Source organism: Microcaecilia unicolor, chromosome 3 (genome assembly GCF_901765095.1).
Source record: "Microcaecilia unicolor chromosome 3, aMicUni1.1, whole genome shotgun sequence".
NCBI classification, from domain to species: domain Eukaryota; kingdom Metazoa; phylum Chordata; class Amphibia; order Gymnophiona; family Siphonopidae; genus Microcaecilia; species Microcaecilia unicolor.
In genome coordinates this window covers 254459573-254487034 of record NC_044033.1, presented here as the reverse complement: position 1 = coordinate 254487034, position 27462 = coordinate 254459573, and the positions used below count along the sequence as shown (strand labels likewise).

Genomic DNA, 27462 nt, shown 5'->3' with positions numbered 1-27462 from the left:
GTTGAGAGGTGAGTATTAAGCATTGGGTTTTTTCTGCATTGAGTTTGAGCTTGAATGCGTCTGCCCATGAATGCATGATGTGCAGACTTTGGTTAATATCGTTGGAGATTTCCTGTAGATCCTGTTTGAATGGGATGTAAATCGTTACGTCGTCTGCGTATATGTATGGGTTGAGGTGTTGGTTGGATAGTAGTTTAGCCAGTGGTATCATCATTAAATTGAATAGAGTCGGTGAGAGGGGGGATCCCTGTGGAACTCCGCATTCAGGTGTCCATGTGGCAGATATAGTCGAGTTGGATGTCACTTGGTACGATCTTGTGGTTAGGAATCCTTTGAACCAATTAAGAACATTGCCTCCGATTCCGAAGTATTTGAGGAGATGTAGTAGAATACTGTGGTCAACCATACCGAAAGCGCAGTTCAATTTTGTCTACATATTTTTATTTCTAATTTGTGATCCCTTGTTCTGTAATTTGTGAGGGTCTGACAGTGTGACTGTAATGGCAGATGAAGAGATTGGAGAGGAGAGGGAATTGGGGGAGGGGCTTCTCTATTTTCTGCTCTGTCACCAGCATGGTTAACAGCAGCCCTGACCCTTGCTGTGGCTAGTGGGGATCCCCAAGCCCTGCCAGCTGGGGATCTCTTCCGGAGCTGCCTTCCGTCGAGCTTGGCAGATGGGGGCAGCATCCTGGAGCCCCTGACAACTAAGCATGTATGGGGTGCTGGCATCAGTGGCTCGAGGAGTTGCTACTGCCTGCTGGGCTTGGTGGGGAGGAGTTCTGGCCATCTCTGGTGGAGGTCCCCAGCTGAGGGAAATTGGGGATCCTCATCAGCTAAAGTATTTATATTTTGAGTTGGGAAGTGCTGGGGGAGAGGGGGGGGGAGAGAGAAAATTTTGTGCCCACCCACTTTGTGCTCAGGCCCACCCAAATTTTTTTTTATACTTTATTTATTCATTTCACATTTATATTAATAACAGAACATAAATGTATGGCAATATCAGAAATAAACATACGGGATTACAAGATACCTCATAAAGACAAGGAAAAATAATTTTTTTCATTTTGTCCACAATCAAATGAATGAAGAGCTAACAAAGCCTAAGGAATCTAATATAATAAAACTCACCCTCAATGTTCTGAGGACACTGACGTCACTTCCGTAATGAAGGGTTCGTGGTGGTGAAGCCACCGAAAGCACCAAGTCGCTGGGCCCCGCCCTCGCATCAAACATGATGACGTCGAGGGCGGAGCAATGGCGTCAGTGGCTTCAATTAACCAATTCATAAGAAATACAACATCGACGAGGAAATTTTAAAGTGAAGGAACCACCTAACTTCAAAACTCTAGGTTTATAAGTTAAGAATTCCTTCCTTTTCTTTTAAGTGGTACGCGCTAAGTCCAGAAAAACTTGTATTTTTTGTCCCAAAAATAACTCATAATATGTCTAAAGTAAGACCTTAAGATATTGTTACGATCATATTCAAGCACAAATGTGACCAGTAATGTTGTCCGTTCCGAGATCAATTCAAGAGAAGACTCCAGAAATTCTGTTAAATTTAAGTCTTTAGATGTGGTTGGTTGGTTGGTTTTTAACATTTAGGTAAACCAGATATACCCGTTATATATTGTATCCGTGTTATAGGGGGGTAAGCCTCCTCTAGTATCCCCAAAACATCTTTAAAGTATTTCTTAAGCATATCAAGGGCATTAATCAAAGGAGATTTTGGAAAGTTAAGGAACCTTAAGTTGTTTCTTCGTACATTATTTTCTAAAAATTCCATCTTTCTTTCCTGAATTTCTCATTCTTTGATTAAAGCTTCCATTGTATTTTGAAGTTTAGCAATATCTCCTCCTGTTTTCAAATTCTTAACACTCTGTTCTTGAAGTTGAGCGTTCAATATCTGATTAGATTTTTTAAAATCCGTTATTTCATTCTTGAAAGAAGCATTCATCAAAAGTAATGTACTGTTCATGCCCTGGATGGCGTCCCATAGTGAATCCATAGTCACCACATTTGGTCTTATATTAATCCTCCGCTACTCACAGTTCTGATCTCCAGGACAGTATGCATGGTTCCCGGGGACCCACCCAAAATTGGTTGTCTGGCTACGCCACTGGTCCTGCCTGCCTGTTTCACTCTCCTTTTCTCTAGAGACTGCATGAGAGGGCAGAGGTGAGGGCCCTAGGCATTAAGGGTGACTTTTCATACCTGTTGGAAGGGGCTGGCCACGTCCTGGTTACACTCCAGGTAGTACTGAAGCACCTCTAGGAGAAAAAGAAAGAGGTTGTCAGCTGCTAGAGATGATTGTGGTAATGTGTTACTGTGCACAGGGTCTGCAACACTAGGTGAGCCTTACCCGGCCTGACCCCCGTCCTCAGGTGTGTCGTGTTCAGCACGTAAGTGTCCGGACTGGAGCAGAAGTCGCTCAGACCCTGGGAAGGAGAAGGGAAACAGCACAGCAGCCATTCGTGCAGCTCAAGAATAACTTATTTTTGTACAAAGATGCAGGCCACCTCCGGGGTGATGCTGCTGTATCATCTGTTTTCCACAGCCTAGTGTATCTCATCGTAAACACTGCTGCCCGCAGCCCCAGGGAGAAGATCACCGAAATCCACCAAATGTGCAAAGGTTGTGGAGTGAGGCAAAAGCTTTTCAAATGGTTCGATTTACTAAACATAGAATTTGTGTAATGCACAGCATGAATATTATGCTAATTTTTGTTACAGATATGATTTCGCACCAGGAAATATATGGTCTTGATTTTGGAGAATTAAAAAATAAAACTTTAGAATGGAATCTGACATCCCCCCCCCCCCCCTTCCCTGGCTTTCACCCTGCTGGGACTGACTGGTTTGGAAAACTAATTACAGCTCACAGAAGTGATGAGAAAATCACTGACCCAGTGCTGAGCAATTAAACCTCTCTGGCTACTCAACTGGAGAAAGTGAGGAGGGAAAACTGATTTCTGAGCTCACTGTACTGATCCCTCACATATGATTAGTACTGCACTGGTCATAGTCACACACACATGACATGAAAACAGCAGACAACTGAAGAGCAGATCTTCATCAGAGCCCCATGCAAGTATCTCTCTCTCTCACAAATATATACAGCATAAATACAGCACAGACATCTAGAGAGCAGATCTTCATCAGAGCCCCATGCAGGTGTCAGTGTTACAAGTATGATGAATACAGCACAGACAGCTGAACAGCAGGTTAACAGAACCTCCTACAGGCGACCCAGAGACACACATAAAGCATGAATACAGCACAGACAGCTGAACAGCACATCGTTATCAGGGTCCTATGCAGGTGTCACACTCTGGGCTTCTGAGAGGGGGTGGCGGGGGGGGGGGGGGCAAGATTCCCCAGGCCAAGCCTCTAAGGGCGGACCCAGTGCCGAAAAGGTCTCAAGGGAACAGAAGGACACCTTCTTCCTGCCTGCCTGTTTCTGGGTCTGTCTGTCTCCTGCATGGCAATAACCTGTGTCCCAGGACAAAGGAAGCAGGAGACAACAGACAGAGGGAGGAGCAGAAGACACAGGAAGTGGGGTGGGCAGCCCAAGTGGGAGAGGGGTGGTCATGCCCCCCTCCCCCGAGTCCTCGCGCGCGCGTGTGGGTGGCCCTGGTGGTTACACTGACACACATAAAGCATGAATACAGCACAGACACCTGAAGAGCTGACCTTTTCTCTTTCAGTCAACAACTATGAAGGCAGATCACAATCACTTTTCTAAGGACCATATATCAGCTAAATCAAATTTTTACATTCCCAGATTTTCACTTTTCTCTTGTCTCCCCCTAATTTCTTCACCAAAACAGTTCTTAAATCATATTCTTAGAAAGCTTTTTCCACCCTTGCCTCAGTAGTGCTTAATTGTCCAACAATGACTTTTGGCAATCATATTAGCACTCAAATCGTCATAGGCTTAATCTTTATATTTAAATATATTTAATGTACTTATCTTTTCGGCATTTTCAAACATGGGGACTCAAACACTGCCCGACATGCATGTTTCGCCACCTGCCTGTATCAAGGGCTTCCCCTATAAAACAATAAGCAATTAACGTCTCAGCCATATAGTGGGAAAGATAACAATTCTACCTCCCCTCCCCAAAGCATTTTCTACCCCAACATATCATTATTACCCTTTATGCCATTCAACCGTCACCTCGACAACATTACTTAGGAAAACTTCCTGTCAAGATGGCCACGGCGTCTTATCTAAACCTATTTAAAGGATCGTCATCATGACGTATCCAAGAACCCTAGCTCCCATTGGACAGAATCGAAAACTATAATAGGAGACCTTTAAATTAAGGAACTCCACTTTAATTCAGCATTTAGACCTCGTGGACTTACAGTATTTAACCAATAAATAAAGCGAGGGAGGGTCTGTGAAGAAAATCTTAAACTATCGTGAACAATGGTATATTTATGTTGGGGTAGAAAATGCTTTGGGGAGGGGAGGTAGAATTGTTATCTTTCCCACTCTATGGCTGAGACGTTAATTGCTTATTGTTTTATAGGGGAAGCCCTTGATACAGGCAGGTGGCGAAACATGCATGTCGGGCAGTGTTTGAGTCCCCATGTTTGAAAATGCTGAAAAGATAAGTACATTAAATATATTTAAATATAAAGATTAAGCCTATGAAGATTTGAGTGCTAATATGATTGCCAAAAGTCATTGTTGAACAATTAAGCACTACTGAGGCAAGGGTGGAAAAAGCTTTCTAAGAATATGATTTAAGAACTGTTTTGGTGAAGAAATTAGGGGGAGACAAGAGAAAAGTGAAAATCTGGGACTATAGAAATTTGACTTTTCTCTTTCAGCACAGAACTTACCACCACAGCAGCCGTCTCCAACCCCATGGACCCCCAACTCAGGATGAGCACAAAAAAACTCATCACGGTCATCCTGCAGTGTCAGAGGGAAAAACAGGTCAAAAGGAATTGCAATCAGGTGAATCTTTTCCCTCCACTTTGCCCAAAATTCCCATCAGGAGCCATCATAAGTGGTCTTTCTGGTTACCCCTTTAATGCGTGAGCCACCAGCCTTTCTCCTTACCCCTCGTCTCTGGTCCTTATCAGGGACTCATTGAGCACAGCCTCTTCTTCTCCATACCCCCTTTCCCGGGCATCTCTGTGTATTAGTGCAGCGGCCTGAGAGCCTGGGCAATTGGGGTCGATTGCCACTGCAGCTCCTTGTGACTCTGGGTGAGTCACTTAACCCTCCATTGCCCCAGGTACAAAATAAGTACCTGTTGTAAACTGCTTTGATTGTAGCCACAAAAAGGCAGTATATCAAGTCCCATTCCCGTAGTATTAACACATCTGCACAGTGTTGCAGTTCCCCACCATGCCAGCAGGTGCCGCACTTACACTATCACCAGCCACTTCATCTGCTTGGCAAGTCCCAGTAAGGTGAAGAGGGTGATAATGAGGTCCAGGAGGAGGAGGAGCACGTACGCCAGCCACCTGCAGGGAGAAGCATCAGAACGTGAGATCCAGAACTGGGACTACCTCCTCCTGAGACCCCCAACCAGCGATAGGTGCCCCGGTGGCACTGTGGGTTTGGTACTGGCCCTGCCGCATCACCTCTAGTCTCACCTGTAATCCTCCATGAAGGTGATCTGCTCCGCCAGCTCGGCGGGGCTGAGGCTGGCACTCCTCCAGAAGGGGATATGGCTGAGGTGGTGGGCAACAGCTTCCATCTGCCGTCGGGTGTTCCTAACGGTGACCAGGAACTCGGTACGTCGGGAGAAGACATCCTCCAGCCGGGTCAGATCAGTCCTCACCACTGTGCCCAGCAGCTCCACTGTGTCCGAGACCTGAGGAGACAAGAGGGAGGAGAAACCTCATGACACCCCAGGGCAGTTTGTGGGTCTCCACACAAAGGACAGAATTCTCCTTGTGGGTGTATTAGGGTTACAACCAGGCATGGAACAGATGGGCTGACTTCAGATGGGAGTGCAGCATCAGAGTGGAGCTTCTGATGCTCCAGGGACATAGGCAGACCTGACATTTTGGGTGGGCCCAGAGTTAACCTGGGTGGGCCATTCCCACCCCCACCCTTACCCTTGTACATACATACAATATAATGTTTTTTTAAATGACCCAGCGTCTGCCCATTTCTCTCTGAACCTTCTCCCCCGGTTCTACCTCAGAGCTGTTGCCCATCTCAATTCCTATAGGCAACCTACTCTGGCTCTGCAGGCTTCTCTCTACCACGTCCCCACCAAAGAAACAAGAAGTGACATCATTGAGGGCAGGACATGATAGAGAGATACCTGCAGGGCTGGCACAGGATGCCTATAGGAATTGCTGCCGGCAGTAGCTCTGAGGTAGACCTGGAGGGGGGGGGTTCTAGAGAGAGACGGGCAGATGCCAGGCCACGAGTGGAGAAGAGGGAAAGAGAGTAGTGAGGCCTCAAGGGCTGCTGACTGGGTGGGCCTGAGGCAAGAATGGGTGGGCCTGTGCTCACCCAGGCCCACCCTTAGCTAAGTCAGAGGCTCTGCTGGGAGGAGTGAACAGATTAACACGATAGATAGATAGATAGATAGATAGATAGATAGATAGAAAACTTTGCACATCCAGAGGACCAGATTGAGCCACTGCGGGAGAGGAAGGCCACAGAGGATGTTTGGATTCATTCTTTCAGAGAGCAGTGTGCAGAGGAGACCTGCTCTTGCTGAGGGCTGGGATCAGTGTATAAAGGTGACCCGCCTTATCCCTAGGGCTGGTCTGTGATCTCTCCCAGGTGTGGTGTGTCCACTCACCAGTAGGTCGATGGCTGTCAGCGTGTGGTTGGCGTTCATGAGGGAATGGGCCACCTGATAGGTACCATCATTAGTTTCGCTGTTCCCATAGAAACCGACACCAATAGCAGCACTGAAAAGGGCCAAAGAGAAAAAAAAAGAGAGAAATTCCTTTCTGTCCCAAATTTCCCCGCAACATAACCATCTCTAATTGGGAAGTGAGCATCTGTAATTGGATGGTGACCTTGAATGTACCGTGGGCTGCTCTGCCTTTTCCCTCTCCATTTCTGCTATCAAACCCAGCCCAAAAGACCCAGCCCTAGGGATAAGGCAGGCAGACTCAAGAAAAATGTCAGGAAGTATTTTTTCATGGAGAGAGTGGTGGATGCTTGGAATGCCCTCCCACGGGAGGTGGTGGAGAGGAAAATGGTAACGGAATTCAAACATGCGTGGGATAAACATAAAGGAATCCTCCTCAGAAGGAAGGGATCTCCAGAAGCTTAGCCGGTGGTGGGAGGTGGGGATAGTGCTGGGCAGACTTATACGGTCTGTGCCAGAGCCAGTGATGGGAGGCGGGGCAGGTGGTTGGGAGGTGGGGATAGTGCTGGGCAGACTTATACGGTCTGTGCCCTGAAAAAGACAGGTACAAATCAAGGTAAGGTATACACAAAAAATGACACATGAGTTTATCTTGTTGGGCAGACTGGGTGGACTGTGCAGGTCTTTTTCTGCCGTCATCTACTATGTTACGATGTTACTATGTAACAGTCCCCCCCCCCCCCCTTAAAAAATTCTAAGAGGTACATTGGAGGCAGATTTAAACAGGTCCAGTTAATTTACTTGGAAATATATGTAAATATAGAAAAAAAATGTAATTTAAATTCTCCGAGGACAAGCAGGCTGCTTGTTCTCACTGATGGGTGACGTCCACGGCAGCCCCTCCAATCGGAAACTTCTCTAGCAAAGTCCTTTGCTAGTCCTCGCGCGCCCGCGCGGCCGTCTTCCCGCCCGAAACCGGCTCGAGCCGGCCAGTCTTCTTTTGTCCGCACTCGGTACGGTCGTGTTTCGCCGTGTCGAGCCCCGGAAAGTCGACCTCGCGCGTCCAAATTTATTTTGACGTGTTCTTTTTCTTCGGAAAAGTCTTTAAAAGTGTCGGGAAGTGCTCCGGAAACCCCCCCCCGGGTTTCGGGCCAACCCCTTCCCGTACTTCCAGCTTTTTGCCCCAATAAGTTTTCTTTCGTCGTCGGGGTAGGCCTCTTTTCGGCCTCGGTCGAGATTTTCTCCCTAAAAATTTTTTTGGTGCTCTTTTTCCGTCATTTCGGATTTTGATTTCGCCGGTGTGATTTTTTCCGCCCATGACATCGAAGCCTTCCAGCGGCTTCAAGAAGTGCACCCAGTGCGCCCGGGTAATCTCGCTCACTGATAGACACTCGTCGTGTCTTCAGTGTCTGGGGGCCGAGCACCGCCCTCAGAACTGTAGTCTGTGTTCCCTGCTTCAAAGGCGGACTCAGGTAGCGAGATTAGCCCAGTGGAACGTGTTGTTCTCGGGCTCTTCGTCGGCATCGGCACCGGGATCTTCGAGTGCATCGACGTCGTCAGCGTCCAGACCATCTTCCTCGGCCGCCACTGCATCGAGGCATCGGGCCTCTGCATCGGCGCCAAGGTATCGGGCGACTGCATCGACGTCGGTGGTACCGGGACCTCGTCTGCTGATGTCGTCGGACGGTGGTGCATCGTCAGGAGTGCAGGTGAGGGCTGTCCATTCCCCTGCTGGTGGCGGTGAGCCTTCGGGTGGGTCTCCTCCTACCCTGAGGGCTCCTGCGGTACAGCCCCCCCGAGACCGACCTCCTTCGGCCTCGGCCCCGAGGAAGCGACGGCTGGATTCTACGTCCTCCTCGTCGGTGCCGGGGAGCTCCGGTGACATGCTTCGGAAGAAGTCGAAGAAGCATCGACACCGGTCGCCTCCCCGCGTCGGCACCGAGAGCTCTGGGTCGCCGAGGGAGTCGGCACCCAGCAGGCATCGGCACCGAGAGGACCGCTCACCCTCTGTTCAGGAGGTGTCGATGCGCTCCACTCTGGACAGCCCGGAACAGCCTCCTCGCCCGGAACAGGTTCTGACGTCGACGCCTGCATCGACCTCTTTGCCTTTCTCTGCAGCCGCTCTGAACGAGAGCCTCCGGGCCGTTCTCCCAGAGATTCTGGGAGAGCTGTTGCGCCCTACCCCTCCGGTACCGGCGGTGCTTGCGCCTCCGGTACCGTCGAGCGTGGCGCCGGCTGGCCCATCGCCCGGGGTGAGGTCCCCGACGTCGGTACCGCGTGCGGTGCCGACTGCGGCCACCTCCCAGGAGGGCTCCCCGACTACGTTGGCGGAGGGAGCTTCGCCGATGCGGGCGAGGGAGTCTACCTCTCGACGCCCCCATCGTGGACATGGCTCCACGGAGTCGAGCCGGGCGAGGTTGCAGACACAGGTTCGTGAACTTGTGTCTGACACCGAGGGTGAGGCCTCGTGGGAGGAAGAGGAAGACCCCAGATATTTCTCGGACGAGGAGTCTGAGGGTCTTCCTTCTGATCCTACTCCCTCTCCTGAAAGGCAGCTTTCTCCTCCTGAGAGTCTGTCTTTCGCTTCCTTTGTCCGGGAGATGTCTACGGCCATCCCCTTCCCGGTGGTTGTGGAGGACGAGCCCAGGGCTGAAATGTTTGGGCTCCTGGACTATCCTTCTCCACCTAAGGAAGCGTCCACTGTTCCCTTGCACCATGTCCTAAAAAAGACATTGCTTGCGAACTGGACAAAACCCTTAACTAATCCCCACATCCCCAAGAAAATTGAGTCCCAGTACCGAATCCATGGGGACCCAGAGCTGATGCGCACTCAGTTGCCTCACGACTCTGGAGTTGTGGATTTGGCCCTAAAGAAGGCTAAGAGTTCTAGGGAGCATGCTTCGGCGCCCCCGGGCAGAGACCCTAGGACCTTAGACTCCTTTGGGAGGAAGGCCTACCATTCTTCTATGCTCGTGGCCAAAATCCAGTCTTACCAGCTCTACACGAGCATACATATGCGGAACAATGTGCGGCAGTTGGCGGGCTTGGTTGATGCTCTTCCCCCTGAGCAGGCCAAGCCTTTTCAGGAGGTGGTCAGGCAGCTGAAGGCATGCAGAAAATTCCTGGCCAGAGGGGTATATGACACCTTTGATGTTGCGTCCAGGGCCGCTGCTCAAGGTGTGGTGATGCGCAGGCTCTCATGGCTGCGTGCCGCCGACCTGGAGAATAGACTCCAGCAGCGGATTGCGGACTCGCCTTGCCGTGCGGATAACATTTTTGGAGAGAAGGTCGAACAGGTGGTAGAGCATCTCCACCAGCGGGACACCGCATTCGACAAGTTCTCCCGCCGGCAGCCTTCAGCATCTACCTCTACAGGTAGAAGATTTTTTGGGGGAAGGAAGACTGTTCCCTATGCTTCTGGTAAGCGTAGGTACAATCCTCCTTCTCGACAGCCTGCGGCCCAGGCTAAGCCCCAGCGCGCTCGCTCTCGTCAGCAGCGTGCGCCTCAGCAAGGCCCCGCGGCTCCCCAGCAAAAGCAAGGGGCGAGCTTTGACTGGCTCCAGCAGAGCATAGCCGACATCCAAGTGTCAGTGCCGGGCGACCTGCCAGTCGGGGGGAGGTTGAAAGCTTTTCACCAAAGGTGGCCTCTCATAACCTCCGACCAGTGGGTTCTTCAAATAGTCCGGCAAGGATACACCCTCAATTTGGCCTCAAAACCTCCAAATTGTCCACCGGGAGCTCAGTCTTACAGCTTCCAGCACAAGCAGGTACTTGCAGAGGAACTCTCCGCCCTTCTCAGCGCCAATGCGGTCGAGCCCGTGCCATCCGGGCAAGAAGGGCTGGGATTCTATTCCAGGTACTTCCTTGTGGAAAAGAAAACAGGGGGGATGCGTCCCATCCTAGACCTAAGGGCCCTGAACAAATATCTCGTAAAAGAAAAGTTCAGGATGCTTTCCCTGGGCACCCTTCTCCCCATGATTCAGCAAAACGATTGGCTATGCTCTCTGGACTTGAAGGATGCCTATACACACATCCCGATACTGCCAGCTCACAGACAGTATCTGCGATTTCAGTTGGGCACACGCCACTTCCAGTACTGTGTGCTACCCTTTGGGCTCGCCTCTGCGCCCAGGGTGTTCACAAAGTGCCTAGCTGTGGTAGCAGCGGCACTTCGCAGGCTGGGGGTGCACGTGTTCCCATATCTCGACGATTGGCTGGTGAAGAACACATCCGAGGCAGGAGCCCTGCAGTCCATGCAGATGACTATTCGCCTCCTGGAGCTACTGGGGTTTGTGATAAATTATCCAAAGTCCCATCTTCTCCCAGTGCAGAAACTCGAATTCATAGGAGCTCTGCTGGATTCTCGGATGGCTCGCGCCTACCTCCCAGAGACGAGAGCCAACAACTTGTTGTCCCTCGTCTCGCGGGTGCGAGCGTCTCAGCAGATCACAGCTCGGCAGATGTTGAGATTACTGGGCCACATGGCCTCCATAGTTCATGTGACTCCCATGGCCCGCCTTCACATGAGATCTGCTCAATGGACCCTAGCCTCCCAGTGGTATCAGGCTACTGGGGGTCTAGAAGACGTGATCCACCTGTCCACGAGTTTTCTCGAATCCCTGTATTGGTGGACAATCTGGTCCAATTTGACTCTGGGACGTCCTTTCCAAATCCCTCAGCCACAAAAAGTGCTGACAACGGATGCGTCTCTCCTGGGGTGGGGAGCTCATGTGGATGGGCTTCACACCCAAGGAAGTTGGTCCCTCCAGGAACGCGATCTGCAGATCAATCTTCTGGAGTTGCGAGCGATCTGGAACGCTCTGAAGGCTTTCAGAGATCGGCTGTCCCACCAAATTATCCAAATTCAGACAGACAACCAGGTTGCCATGTATTACGTCAACAAGCAGGGGGGCACCGGATCTCGCCCCCTGTGTCAGGAAGCCGTCAGCATGTGGCTCTGGGCTCGCCGTCACGGCATGGTGCTCCAAGCCACATACTTGGCAGGCGTAAACAACAGTCTGGCCGACAGGTTGAGCAGGATTATGCAACCCCACGAGTGGTCGCTCAATTCTCGCGTGGTGCGACAGATCTTCCAGGTGTGGGGCACCCCCTTGGTGGATCTCTTTGCAACTCGAGTGAACCACAAAGTCCCTCAGTTCTGTTCCAGGCTTCAGGCCCACGGCAGACTGGCATCGGATGCCTTCCTCCTGGACTGGGGGGAGGGTCTGCTGTATGCTTATCCTCCCATACCTCTGGTGGGGAAGACTTTGTTGAAACTCAAGCAGGACCGAGGCACCATGATTCTGATTGCTCCCTTTTGGCCGCGTCAGATCTGGTTCCCTCTTCTTCTGGAGTTGTCCTCCGAAGAACCGTGGAGATTGGAGTGTTTTCCGACCCTCATCACTCAGGACGAGGGGGCCCTTCTGCATCCCAACCTCCAGTCTCTGGCTCTCACGGCCTGGATGTTGAGGGCGTAGACTTTGCCTCTTTGGGTCTGTCAGAGGGTGTCTCCCGCGTCTTGCTTGCTTCCAGGAAAGATTCCACTAAGAGGAGTTACTTCTTCCAATGGAGGAGGTTTGCCGTCTGGTGTGACAGCAAGGCCCTAGATCCTCGTTCTTGTCCTACACAGACCCTGCTTGAATACCTTCTGCACTTGTCTGAGTCTGGTCTCAAGACCAACTCGGTAAGGGTTCACCTTAGTGCGATCAGTGCATACCATTACCGTGTGGAAGGTAAGCCGATCTCGGGACAGCCTTTAGTTGTTCGCTTCATGAGAGGTTTGCTTTTGTCAAAGCCCCCTGTCAAGCCTCCCACAGTGTCATGGGATCTCAATGTCGTTCTCACCCAGCTGATGAAACCTCCTTTTGAGCCACTGAATTCCTGCCATCTGAAGTACTTGACTTGGAAGGTCATTTTCTTGGTGGCAGTTACTTCAGCTCGTAGGGTCAGTGAGCTTCAGGCCCTGGTAGCCCAGGCCCCTTACACCAAATTTCATCATAACAGAGTAGTCCTCCGCACTCACCCTAAGTTCCTGCCAAAGGTTGTGTCGGAGTTCCATCTGAACCAGTCAATTGTCTTGCCAACATTCTTTCCCCGTCCTCATTCCTGCCCTGTTGAACGTCAGCTGCACACATTGGACTGCAAAAGAGCATTGGCTTTCTATCTGGAGCGGACACAGCCCCACAGACAGTCCGCCCAATTGTTTGTTTCTTTTGATCCCAATAGGAGGGGAGTGGCTGTAGGGAAACGCACCATTTCCAATTGGCTAGCAGATTGCATTTCCTTCACTTACGCCCAGGCGGGGCTGGCTCTTGAGGGTCATGTCACGGCTCATAATGTTAGAGCCATGGCTGCGTCGGTAGCCCACTTGAAGTCAGCCTCTATTGAAGAAATTTGCAAAGCTGCGACGTGGTCATCTGTCCACACATTCACATCTCATTACTGCCTGCAGCAGGATACCCGACGCGACAGTCGGTTCGGGCAGTCAGTTCTTCAGAACCTGTTTGGGCTTTAGGATCCAACTCCACCCCCCGAGGGCCCTGTTTGTTCTGTTCCAGGCTACACTCTCTGTTAGTTGGATAAATTGTTAGGTCAATCTCAGTTATGTCCTCGCCGTTGCGAGGCCCAATTGACCATGGTTGTTGTTTTGAGTGAGCCTGGGGGCTAGGGATACCCCATCAGTGAGAACAAGCAGCCTGCTTGTCCTCGGAGAAAGCGAATGCTACATACCTGTAGAAGGTATTCTCCGAGGACAGCAGGCTGATTGTTCTCACAAACCCGCCCGCCTCCCCTTTGGAGTTGTGTCTTCCCTTGAAGTGTATTGTCTTGCTCATACTGGACTGGCCGGCTCGAGCCGGTTTCGGGCGGGAAGACGGCCGCGCATGCGCGCGAGGACTAGCAAAGGACTTTGCTAGAGAAGTTTCCGATTGGAGGGGCTGCCGTGGACGTCACCCATCAGTGAGAACAATCAGCCTGCTGTCCTCGGAGAATACCTTCTACAGGTATGTAGCATTCGCTTTACCTTCCCCCCTCCTGGGGGAAGGGGGCTGTTGCCAGCAGTGAAGAGAGTGGAGGGAGAGCAGCTGCCCCCCATGAGCCTGGAAGGGCTTCAGGCCACGGAGGGTGGGGGTAGAAAGGGCAGGAGTCAGGGTGCCATGGAGAAAGCAGGAGGTGGGCTGGCAGGGAGAACCGTGGCACTTCCAGTGCCATGGTTGAGCAGGCAGCCATGGACAGGAAGATCATAGAGGCAGCCAATAGAGGGGAGAGGAGGCATGAGCCCTGGATCGGTGCAAAAACTGCATCAATCATGGGGTCCCAAGCAGAGGAGCAGCCCCAGAAGTGGGCAGGTCCTGGCTCCATGCCGGGCAAATTCAAGCAGCCCAGATTGCAGATCCAGGTGGGCACAGGTGGAGAGAGGGCTGCAGGCAAGCCCAAGAAGCTCCAGGCAGGCCCCTGAGCAGAAAGGGGCAACAGCAGCGGGACAGCCCAGGCAAGTCAGGCAGAGAAGAGAGAGGAAGACAGCAGCTAGGTCCCCTGGGCAGAAGAAAAGAGAGAGCTGTGGGCTGGACCCCTTGGAGAGAGAGAGAGAGAGCTGTGGATGAGCTTGAGAGAGGGGCTGTTAACTGGGACAGGGCTGGGAAGAGAAGAGTGCTGGTGTGTGAGCTGTGCAGGGCAAGGAGTGCTAAACAGGGCCTGGAGGGAGACAACAGGTGCAGAGATGGGGGTCCAGGCTCCAAAAAGAGAGAGGGAGCCAGTCTGAGCTGTGCAGAATGCGGCAAGGTGTGCTGGGCTAAAGAGAAGCTAGAGGGGAGCTGTGCGGCTAGGGCCCCATATCCAGGAAAGAAAGCCCAAACCCTAAGAGAGATAGCCTGACTGTGAGTGCCTGCACCCAAAAGTCTGACCGTGAGTGCCTGCCCTGAAGAGAGAGCGTGCCTGCATCTGAGCCCTTGCCTAGAAGAAGAGAGAAGCCAATCAAGAGTGCCATCCCTGATGAGAAAGAGCCTGCCTTGAAAGGAAGACCCAGTCTGAGTGCCTGTACATATGTGCCTGCCTCCGAGAAGCCTAGTCTTAAGTGCCTGCCAGTATGAGCTGTGGGGTTTAGCAGCACATGCATAATGAAACAAGGGAAAGAGGTGCATGCCAGGGGAATAGACAGGGATTCCCTTACTTATCCTTTTATTTAAATCTAGTTAGCTATACATGGCTTTTCCTACCAAAGACACTAAGAGTAAAGTGCACACACGAGAAGAGGGAGTCATGGTTTTCCTTTTTTGAGTTTGTTGAGTTAGTGTAGTAGGTTCATGCACCAAACAGCTGACCATCTTCAAGAAGAGACAGGGCAGAGACCAACCACCAAAGGTAACCAATGCAAGAGAGTGGCGAGCTAGCGAAGATAGGTACTACCTCTTCTACACTGTGTTTACACACAGATTAACAGTAATAAAATACCTTATTTGTCATAAGTTCATAAGTATTGCCACACTGGCACAGACCAAAGGTTCATCATCCTGTTTCCAAAATTGGCCAATCCAGGTCACAAATACCTGGCAAGATCCCAAAAAAGTTCAATACATTTTATGCTGCTTATCCCAGAGATAAGCAGTGGATTTTCCCCAAGCCATTTTAATAATGGTCTATGGACTTTTTTTTTTAGGAAGCCATCCAAACCTTTTTTTTAATCCACCCTAACTGCCTTTACCACATTCTCTAGCAACGAATTCCAGTGGAGTATAAGTTAGAATCCCATTACAGGAGGGGAGCCTAATCAAGAGTAATACTCATACTCATGCTGTACTGCTCGTTCCTATCCATCTGCACTAGCTTGTCCCAGCCTGCCTGCCAGCTTGTCAGCCATTGACTTACCTGCTCTCCAGTCCATCAATTCCACCAATTCCAAGCCTCCAACCCGGCTTTTCTGCTCCATCTGCCTCACACCCCAGTCACTACACATACACCTGTTACACCTCAATCATTACTTATGGCCCCTGTCCACATTCTCTTCCTTGCCCTGTCCCTTCCTAATCTTTTTCCCCTCCCCCTACCGCTGTCTACCGCTGGAAATCATTGCCCACACATGTCCCCTCCCGTCCTGCTCGCTACGGCAATACCCTATTCACCCCCATCCTTCACCACCTCACCAGCTCTCTTGTCCCCCTCCTCCTTCCTAGCTCTTAACCTTCAACCCTTCCTGCCATTAACCCATCACCATTCCTCCTAAGTGCATCCCGTCTTCATCGCCCGACCTCCCCCACCCTCCTCCGCACTCTCTTGCTCCTCCTCTTGCTATCTGCGGGAGACATTAATCCTAATCCTGGCCCCCCTCACCTGTCCTCCTCCTATCCATGCAAACGATTCCATGATGTCTCCAATCTCGTCTCTATTCCCCTCCTTCCCCCCTCCTCCCTCCCCTTCTCATGTGCCCTATGGAATGCCCACTCGGTCTGCAACAAACTGCCCTTCACCCACGATCTCTTCATCTCTCGTTCCCTTCAACTGCTCGCCCTAACTGAAACCTGGCTCTCCCCTGATGACTCTGCCTCAGTAGCGGCCCTCTGCCATGGAGGTTATCTCTTCTCCCACACTCCCCGCCCAGCTGGCCACGGTGGAGGCGTCGGGCTTCTACTCTCGCCATCCTGTAGTTTCCAACCCCTCCTCCTACCGCAGTCTCACTGCTTCTCATCCTTTGAAGCACACTCCATCCGGCTATTCTACCCATTGCCACTCAGAGTGGCAGTCATTTACCGCCCCCCTAATAAATCCCTCTCTTCCTTCCTCACCGACTTTGATGCCTGGCTTTCCGTTTTTCTCGAACCCTCATCTCCGTCCCTCATTCTCGGAGACTTTAACATACACGTTGATGACCAATCCGACCCTCACGCTTCTCAGTTCCTCACTCTAACATCCTCCTTCAACCTCCAGCTTTGCTCCACCACCCCTACTCACCGTGACGGCCATTGTCTTGACTTCGTCCTCTCCTCTTGTGGCTCTCCCTCCAGTTTCCACGCTTCAGCTCTTCCTTTCTCCGATCATCACCTGATCACCTTCACACTTCTTCACCCCCCCCCCCCCCAGCCCCGTCCAACTCTAACCACTACCTCCAGGAATCTTCAGGCTATTGACCCTCCCACCCTATCCTCTAGTATTTCTAATCTCCCCTCCATCATGTCCTCCGAGTCCATCGACAAGGCTGTCTCCGCTTACAATGCCACTCTCTCCTCTACTCTGGACACCCTTGCACCATCCACCTCCCGTCCCACTAAGCGTATTATTCCCCAGCCATGGCTGACCCCTTGCATCCTTCGCTCCTGCGCCTGATCTGCTGAACGCCTCTGGAGGAAATCCCACACCCATTCCGATTTCCTTCACTACAAATTCATGCTATCCTCCTTCCACTCCTCCCTATTCCTTGCCAAACAGGATTACTATACCCAATTGACCAATTCTCTCAGCTCCAACCCCCACCGTCTCTTCGCCACCCTTAACTCCCTCCTCAAAGTGCCCTCCGCTCCCACCCCCCCTCGCTCTCTCCTCAATCACTGGCCGATTACTTCTGCAACAAGGTGCAATAGATCAACCTTGAATTCACTACCAAGCCATCTCCTCCTCTTCACCATTCAACCCTCTCCCTCAACCAATCAACCCAGGCCTCCTTCTTCTCCTTTCCCGACATCACCGAGGAGGAAACCGCTCGCCTTCTTTCCTCCTTGAAATCCACCACCTGCTCTTCTGATCCCATCCCCACCAACCTACTCAACATCATCTCTCATACGGTCACCCCCTCCATCTGTCATATCCTCAACCTCTCTCTCTCCACTGCAACTGTCCCTGACACCTTCAAGCACACCGTAGTCACACCTCTCCTCAAAAAACCATCACTTGACCCTACCTGTCCCTCCAACTACCGCCCCATCTCCCTCCTACCCTTCCTCTCCAAAATACTTGAGCGCGCCGTTCACAGCCGCTGCCTTGATTTTCTCTCCTCTCATGCTATCCTCAATCCACTTCAATCCGGTTTTTGCCCTCTACACTCGACAGAAACAGCACTCTCTAAAGTCTGTAATGACCTGTTCCTTGCCAAATCCAGAGGCCACTACTCCATCCTCATCCTCCTCGATCTATCCGCCGCTTTTGACACTGTCAATCATGACTTACTTCTTGCCACACTGTCCTCATTTGGGTTCCAGGGCTCTGTCCTCTCCTGGTTCTCCTCCTATCTCTCCCACCGCACCTTCAGAGTCCACTCTCATGGATCCTCCTCCACCCCCATCCCGCTATCTGTTGGGGTTCCCCAGGGATCTGTCCTTGGACCCCTTCTCTTCTCAATCTACACCTCTTCCCTGGGCTCCCTGATCTCATCTCATGGTTTCCAGTATCATCTCTATGCTGACGTCACCCAGCTGTATCTCTCCACACATCACCGCGGAGACCCAGGCAAAGGTATCAGCCTGCTTATCCGACATTGCTGCCTGGATGTCCAACCGCCACCTGAAACTGAACATGTCCAAGACCGAGCTCATCGTCTTTCCACCAAAACCCGCTTCTCCTCTTCCTCCACTTTCTATCTCAGTTGATAACACTCTCATCCTCCCCGTCTCATCTGCCTGCAACCTCGGAGTCATCTTTGCCTCCTCCCTCTCCTTCTCTGCGCATATCCAGCAGATAGCCAAGACCTGTCGCTTCTTCCTCTTCAACATCAGCAAAATTCGCCCTTTCCTCTCTGAACACACCACCTGAACTCTCGTCCACGCTCTCATTACCTCTCGCCTTGACTACTGCAACTTACTCCTCACCGGCCTCCCACTTAGCCACCTATCCCCCCTTCAATCTGTTCAGAACTCTGCTGCACGTCTTATATTCCGCCAGAACCGATATACCGATATCACCCCTCTCCTCAGGTCACTTCACTGCCTTCCAATCAGATACCACATTCAGTTCAAGCTTCTCTTTCTTACCTACAAATGCACTCAGTCTGCTGTCCCCCACTACCTCTCTACCCTCATCTCCCCTTATGTTCCCGCCCGAAACCTCCGTTCACAGGATGAATCCCTCCTCTCATTACCCTTCTCCACCACCGCCAACTCCAGGCTCCGCTCATTCTGCCTCGCCTCACCCTATGCTTGGAACAACCTTCCCGAGCCCTTAAGCCAAGTCTCCTCCCTGCCCATCTTCAAGTCTTTGCTTAAAGCCCACCTCTTCAATGCTGCGTTCGGCACCTAACTCTTTCAGGAAATCTAGACTGCCCCAATCTGACGACCCCTACTTGACTGTTTGTATATTTGTCCTTTAGATTATAAGCTCTTTGAGCAGGGACTGTCCTTCTATGTTAAATTGTACAGCGCTGCGTAACCCTAGTAGCGCTTTAGAAATGTTAAGTAGTAGTAGTATAGTGTGTGAAGATTTACTGTGAACAGAATACTCAGACGTTTAAATATTTTGAACACTAGCCGGAATTTTAACACCTAGTATCCAGTCCGGACACATGTTTGTTTGTTTGTTATTGCACCTAGTATCCTATAATAAACACCATATTTTCTCCTTGTCCCGGATTTAGTGAGCACGAGGCAGGGGGGAGGGGGCAAGCACTTTAAATCCATCCAGGTGGTCAAGGAAATAGGGGTGAAAAGCTCCCCCCCCCCAGGAAAATGTTCAAGCATCTCTATGAAGTAGGGGAAGTGGTCCTCAGAGCTCCCTCAATTTCACCGAGGAGATGACAGGAAAGGAAAACATTGGCACAAATGCCTTTTCTGCTTTTCATCTTCAGCCCAGTAATTTTCTTTCCACGGAATGTGACAGCGTCACCCTATCATTAAAGGGTGGGCTGAGTGGGAATGCACTGCGGCTAAGGGAGACTGTCAGTTTGAAAGAGGTGGAGGAGGGTATGAGAAATATCTGGGCTGGTATTGTACGCTGCACCCCCAGCCCTGCTGTCCCTCACCGACTGGCACACCATGGCTGATCTTTTTTACCATGGAATGGGGACACTGGAGCTGGTCCAGACAGAGGCGGCCTTGGCTATAGCTGGTCCATTGGTCCGTATAGTACAATGGAACTCCCAGAACACACATTTTTCCACAGGGTTTGGAGCTGGTCTTGAGCCGCCAGGCACAAGGCTCAGCATTTGGTTGCAGGGTTAACTGTGGTTTGAGGATATTTCAAACTCTACCACCTCTGCCTTGTGCTATTTCTCAGGTGAGTCAACATTTTGGAGATGCTCAGCCCTGGATGAACCAGTGGCCTCCTTACTGTGTGCAAATGCAGTGACTTTGCTAAGCATTCCCCCCCCCCCCCCCCCCCCCCATATGTCCCTCTGCCAAGTGGTGACTCCATCAAGGCTAGGGTGGGAAAACCCAAAAGATAAAGAATGTTCCCTTGCTGGGTGAAATGGTGGGAGCTGACCTGTGCCCTCCTGCTCTCTCCCCCCCCCCCCCAATGTTTCTCATTCAGGCTTTCTCATCCCTCCTTCCCCCAAACACATTCAGATCCAAGTTGCCTTGGTGACAAGCTGCTCTGCAAACTCACAATGAAGGAGAGGAGGGAGGGGAGGGAGGGGGCATTCTCATGTTAATAGAACTGGTGGGAAAATCATAGCCCTCTCTGAGAAAGAGAGTGGGCAGACCCCCCCCCCCCCCCACCCTACAGGCCTTTGCATCTCCCAGCCAGCCAGCTTTTAACCCCTTGCAAGGCATGAGGAGAGAAAGGGTCTTTGTGAACAGGCTGAGGTGCTTCCATGCACTCTTTTATACATTCTCTGCATTTCTCTGCTTCCCCCCCCCCCCCCCCCCCCCCCAGATCAAGATTTCTTTTAAGATGGTGATTAGGGCTTGTAGATATGTCTATCTTCAATCACAATGCCAGCATACCCTTGAACACCCAGGCACAGGTCTCGATTCTCACCTCACTGCAGTTCACTAGCACCAGACGAAAGTGATGGATTTTTGGTCTCTTGGCGGAAGCTATGCTGAGTAGTAGAAAAACAATGTGAAGCCCTGGCATCAGGCTGGGAAGACTGCTAGACTCAATAAACAGAGCTCAAAGAACTGCCGTGTTCATTACCTGGTCCCCTGGCTGGTCTGGGGCAGGAAGCCCCTGTGTTCACCTAGGAGAATGCCATAAGGTCAACCCAAAGTGGGTTCATTGGGTGGGCTTTCTGTGTGCTTATCATGGCATGAACTGTGCCACAAGGTTTTGCCCAACACTTCTTTGATTTTTTTTGGATCTGGTCTTGGTTGTTGCAGATGCAGTGAGGCTGATGAAGGCTCAGTAGTGTCACATATCAGAAACGATTTTATCTCCAGAGGATCAGGGGAAAAGATCAGGTATGGTACAAACAGGAAGAGAGAAAGGGATGACACAGCTTGAGCCCTTGCAGCTAGGTTGACCATACAGTAACCAGACTGGCTGAGACTGCAGAAGTAGGGGGAGAGAGGACTCCATTTTACCCAATGTACTGCATAGGAAAGGACAATATGGTAACACAGTAAATGACAGCAGATAAGACCAGGATGGTTTATCTAGTCTACCCAGTAAGGTAGCTGGTGCTCCGTGTAGCCTCTCGATACCTTTTTTGAAGTGTGAAAGAAGTAACTGTGATTCCATCCTCTTGATACTGTTTTATCCCCACCAGGAGGGCAATCCCAGGCTTCTACCACCCTTTCCATGAAAGAGTATTTCCTGATCTTGTTCTTAAGATTCCCTCCTTACCCTGCTTCATTTCATGTTCACTAGTTCTACCACTTCCCTCTCTCTGGAAGAGATTTGTTTGTATATTAATACCTTTCAAGTATTGAAAAGTCTGTATCATATTTCCCTTACCCCTCGTTTCCTCCAGGGTATACGTATTCGGGTCCTCAAGTTTCTTCTTCTACTTCTTTTGGTGCAAGTCCTGTGCCATTTTTGTCACCTTTCTCTGAACCACCTCAAGTCATGTGATGTCCTTAGCATAAGAGCCAACTTTTCAAAATTATTGGGGATGCTAAGCCCAATGGAAATGACCCCTCCCTGGACACATACAAAGAATTTTCTCAATATTGGGGGTGCTCAAGAACCCACAGCACCCACAGAGTCAGCTCCAATGACGGCCTCCAAAAATTAACACAGTACTCCAAGTGGGGCCTCACCAATGACTTGTACAGGGAAATTAACTCCTCCTTTCTGCTGGTTATGACTCTCTCTATGCAGCCCAGCATCCTTCTGGCTACGGCCATCAACTTGTCACACTTTCACCACCTTGACATCCTTGGACACTGTTTTTATTTATTTATTTATTTATTTATTTGTTGTATTTGTATCCCACATTTTCCCACCTATTTGCAGGCTCAATGTGGCTTACATTGTTCCATCATGGCGATCGCCATTTCCGGAGTGATAGATACAAGTGGTATTACATTAAAGATCACGATTGACATAGTAGATTAGGCAGTCAAGAATAAAGAGTACATAGTCGGATTGAGGGACAAAGTGGTCGTGCGTTAAGGTTCATTCATGATAGAGTAGACCTTGGTAGTCGAGTATAGAGAGTTAGGTTTTGTCTAGTTCTGGCTTGAGTTTCATTGTCTGGTGTTAAGATGGATCAATGTGGTATGCGTTGTTGAACAGGCTGGTCTTCAGTGATCTCTGAAAGTTAGTTAGGTCGTGTATTTTTTTCACAGTGAGTGGTAATGCATTCCATAGCTGTGTGCTTATGTATGAGAAGCTGGATGCATGTGTTAATTTATATTTTAGTCCTTTGCAGCTGGCGAAGTGGAGGTTCAGGAATGTGCGTGCTGAACTTTTAGTGTTCCTGGGTGGTAAGTCTATGAGGTCTGACATGAAGATCGGGGCTTCGCCGTAAATGATTTTATGTACCAGAGTGCAAACTTTGTACGTAATGCGTTCTTTAAGTGGAAGCCAGTGTAATTTTTTTCTTAGGGGTTTCGCACTTTCGTATTTCGTTTTTCCAAATATGAGTCTGGCTGCTGTGTTTTGTGCTGTTTGGAGCTTCTTAATGATTTGTTCTTTACATCCGGCATAGATTGCATTGCAGTAATCTAGGTGACTCAGCACCATTGATTGTACTAGGCTGAGAAATATTTCCCTTGGGAAGAAAGGTTTTATTCTTTTGAGTTTCCACATTGAGTGGAACATTTTCTTTGTTGTATTTTTCACATGGCTTTCTAGTGTGAGATTTCGGTCAATTGTAGCTCCAAGTATTTTCAGGCTATCTGAGACAGGAAGAGTAAAGTTTGGGGTGTTTATAGTGGCGGGTTTGTTCGTGTTGTGTTGTGATGAGAGGATGAGACATTGTGTTTTTTCTGCATTCAGTTTTAATTGAAATACATCTGCCCATGAGTTCATGATTTGAAAGCTGTGATTAATTTCATTTGTGATTTCTTTTAGATCGTGTTTGAACAGGATGTAGATCGTGACATCATCTGCGTAGATGTGTGGGTTGAGGCCTTGGTTGGATAACGATTTGGCCAGAGGTATCATCATTAGGTTGAAAAGGGTCGGTGAAAGCGGTGATCCTCGGGGTACTCCGCATTCTGGTTTCCATGGTGCCGAAGTTTTCGAATTAGATATCACTTGGTATGTTCTTGTGGTTAGGAAGCCTTCGAACCAACTGAGAACGTTTCAACGATCCCAAAGTATTCTAGGATATTTAATAATATTTTATGGCTTACCATGTCAAACGTGCTGGACATGTCAAATTGTAGGAGAAGTACATTGTTGCCAGTTGCAATTGTTTGTTTGAATTTGGTTAGAAGAGTGATTAGTACTGTTTCAGTGCTGTGGTTGGATTGGAATCCTGATTGAGATTTGTGTAGTATCGAGAATTTGTTTAAGTAGTCGGTAAGCTGCTTGGTTACCATACTTTTCCATTAGTTTGGTTGCTAGAGGGATAGATGCTACTGGGCGGTAATTGGTTATGTCACTTGTTTTTTTCTTTGAATCCTTTGGTATTGGGGTAAGTAGAATGTTTCCTTTGTCCATTGGGAATATATGGTTCAGGTGCGATGTAAGGTCTGTTATGAATCGTTGAGGGGCAAATTTTATTAGGTTATTGGGGCATATGTCCAGTTTGCAGTGGGACTTAGCAGACCTGTTGATCGCTTGGGTGATGGTGTTGTCTGTGCGTATGGCGAAGTTTGTTCAGATTCGGTCTGTTGGATATTCATTGGGGGTTGGGTGCAAACAATCAATGAATTTTTCGTGGTCGGTGATATTGAGTGGTATCGTGAGTCGTAGCTTTAAGATTTTCTCATTGAAGTATTTTGCAAGGTTGTCTGCTGAAGGGGTGTCTGTGCTGGTTGTAGTAACCGGTGTGGTATCTAGTAGTTTGTTCAAGAGTTGGAAAAGTTTATGCATGTCTTTGTATTCTGGCCCTATTTTGGTTTTGTAGTGTGATCTTTTGGTTTGTCTAATTGCATATTTGTATTTTCTTTGCATTTGTTTCCATGCGTTGAGTGTAAATTCATCTTTCTTTTTATTCCATGCTCGTTCAAGCCTCCTAACTTGTGTTTTTAGTTTTTTCAGTACTTCGTTGAACCATGGTATTGAATTGTGTCTTCATGAGGTTCTAGTTTGTAGTGGTGCTATGTTGTCTACTGTGCTTCTACTTCTGTTGTCCCATTCTAGGTGATAGTGTATTGAGTCTGTTTGTGCTGTCCATTCGTTCTTGTAGATTTGTTGCCAAAATGTTACAGGGTCAATTTGGCCTCTCGTGGTATAGGTTGTGTGTTCTTGATTAGGGTGTGGGCCTTTTTTTCGCCATTGTATGAATAGGTTTAATTTGTAGTGGTCTGACCACGGTATGTCTGTCCATTTTGTGTCTGTTAGTACGAGGTTTAAGTCTAAGGACAATTTGTATGTGATGAGGTCAAGTGTGTGTCCTTTGACATGGGTTGTTTGCATACTTGGCCAATTGAGGTCCCATAGTTGGAGGAAATCCTTGCATTCATGTGCATTAGTTGAGTTAGGGTCTTCTAGGTGTAGGTTTATGTCCCCTATTATAAGTAGATTGGAGTTGGATACGCATGTGCTCGATATGAAGTCCATGAAATGTGGTTGGCATTCATACCAGTTACCTGGTGGTCTATAAAACAGGACAGCATTTAGGTGATCGAGCAAGTTAGTGTGGTGAATTCTCACTGAGGCGATTTCAAGTTGGGGGGTTATGGATTTGGTTGTTGTTGTTGTTACGGTGAAGTGGGATCTGTGGATTAAAGCTATGCCGCCTCCTCTTTTTTCTTTCCTTGTCCAGTGAGTGATTTTATATCCTGGGGGGCTAATATCTAATATTATGGGGTCCTTCTGATCGTGTATCCAGGTTTCACTAATGAATAGAAGATCGAGATTGTCTGTTGTAATCCGGTCTGACCCCTTGCATCCGTCACCTTCGCTCCTGTGCCCGATCCACTGAACGCCTCTGGAGGAAATCTCGCACCTACTCAGATTTCCTTCATTACAAATTCATGCTATCCTCCTTCCAGACCTCCCTATTCCTTGCCAAACAGGACTACTACACCCAATTGACCAATTCCCTCAGCTCCAACTCTCGTCGTCTCTTTGCCACCCTCAACTCCCTCCTCAAAGTGCCCTCCGCTTCCATACCCCCCCCCCCTCACTCTCTCCTCAATCACTGGCTGACTACTTCCGCGACAAGGTGCAAAAGATCAACCTTGAGTTCACTACCAAGCCACCTCCCCACCTTCACCCCTCAACCAACCAACCCTGGCCTCTTTCTCCTCCTTCCCTGAGATCACAGAGGAGGAAACCGCCCGCCTTCTTTCCTCCTCGAAATGCACCACTTGTTCCTCTGATCCCATCCCCACCAACTTACTTAACACCATCTCTCATACTGTCACCCCCTCCATCTGTCATATCCTCAACCTCTCTCTCTCCACTGCAACTGTCCCTGACACCTTCAAGCACACCGTAGTCACACCTCTCCTCAAAAAACCATCACTTAGGTGCCAAGATGGCGTTTTAAACGGACGAACCTGAACTTGTTTTTGAGGAAGCTCCGGTTTTCAGCTCCGTTGGTGCCTCTGCCGCCTCGTTTTTTCAGATGGGGAAGCGGAGGGGAAAGGTCAGGGAACTTCCCTCGGTTCCAGAGACCATCCCAACTTTGAAGCAGACGACCCTGCAATTCTCAAAACAACAATCGGGGCCTCGGGGAACTTCGACCCCCACTGCAACTCTCGACGCGTTGCCGTCGATCGAGAGTCCTAACGGGGCTTCCCTGAGCCCTGTGGATCGTACTGCCCCGCCTCAGCCTGGGAGAGAGTTGTTTGCAACCCGAATAGCGACGGAAGCCGAAGGGGCTCAACCGAACCTATCTGAGGGAAGGTCTGCAGCCACAGAGACTGGATTCTACGAACGAGAGCAGTTAATTCATTCAGCCTCACAGGTATTACCTCAAGATATTGTTTTAAAACTATCTCGAGCTGAAGTCCAGTCTCAATCTCTCCCAGCTTTAAGTGGCGTAGTTAGACCAGCAGTAGTGACACTTGAGTCACTGTGGGACATGGTGTATAGCATTCAGGTCTCTATGCAGAGTACATTGAAAGAACATACTGGAGATATTAAAGTTTTGTCTGAAGCTGCGCTGCTCCAAGCGCAAGTGACTGCACAGCAGACCTTGAAACTAGATAAAGTGAATAAAGAGCTTCAAGAAATGGGGAATTTGGAAACTGTATTGGTTAAAGACAACAATTACATGCATAAACGAATGGAATACCTGGAAAACCAGGTTAGGAAACTTAACCTTAGGTTTCTAAATTTCCCCAAATCTCCTTTAATTTCTCCTACTGAGATGGCAAAAAAATATATGGTTGAAATTCTTGGAATGGATAGAGACTCACTACCTCCCATTACTCGGGCCTATTACATCTGGAATCCGAAGGGGACTATTGGAAATCCCCTAGAGGTGGGGGATGGGATGAATCTTACCTCCTTCCTGGAAAATTCACTGGAAATAATTACACAGAGGTCAACTATGCTGGTCACTTTTGCATTGGAGCCTGACCGCAATGCTGTTCTAAGACTTTCCTTAAGACACTTAGAAAACTTGTTTTTGGGCTCAAAGGTTCGAATTTTTCCAGATCTCTCGAGGCCTACACAAATAAGGCGCAAGGCTTTTTTGGAGCAGCGCCCTAGAGCGTTGGCATTGGGAGTTAATTTTGTATTACGTTTTCCTTGTATTTGTAATATATTGCTTGAGGGTAAACAGTTTCAGTTTGTAGACCCAAAACAGTTTAAAGAATTTCTAGATACTAGAGCCGAAGTGAATGTAGTATGCCCACCATAATAAGCAGGCTTGGGTTGATAACCCGAGGCGGCAGCCGTTAATATTCTTTAATTTCATCTTAATTCTTTAAATCTTGGTACCTAATTTCTTAATTTGTGGACAAATAGGCACTTAAGAATTTTTCTTTCAACTGTTAAATTGTATTTTGAATTTCATTTGTAAAATAATGCCGATTTCATATTTACACTTTGTTGTGAAAATTGAATTTATTAATAAAGATATAATAAAAAAAAAAAACAAAAACCATCACTTGACCCTACCTGTCCCTCCAACTACCGCCCCATCTCCCTCCTACCCTTCCTCTCCAAAATACTTGAATGCGCCGTTCACAGCCGCTGCCTTGATTTTCTCTCCTCTCAGGCAATCCTCGATC

The 27462-nt window shown here is 49.3% G+C and overlaps 1 protein-coding gene across 2 annotated transcripts in view; it reads right to left on the bottom strand.

The window, feature by feature from the left end:
* The window catches only part of TTYH1 (tweety family member 1), a 62099-nt gene that overhangs the window by 14570 nt on the left and 20067 nt on the right, over positions 1-27462 (bottom strand). For both annotated transcript variants that reach the window (XM_030195420.1, XM_030195421.1), the window contains exons 3-8: positions 6785-6896; positions 5616-5836; positions 5388-5483; positions 4851-4923; positions 2360-2435; positions 2212-2267 (exon numbers count right to left, since the gene is read on the bottom strand). In XM_030195420.1, coding sequence (XP_030051280.1) covers positions 2212-2267; positions 2360-2435; positions 4851-4923; positions 5388-5483; positions 5616-5836; positions 6785-6896 — 634 coding nt within the window. The remainder of the gene's footprint in view (positions 1-2211; positions 2268-2359; positions 2436-4850; positions 4924-5387; positions 5484-5615; positions 5837-6784; positions 6897-27462) is intronic.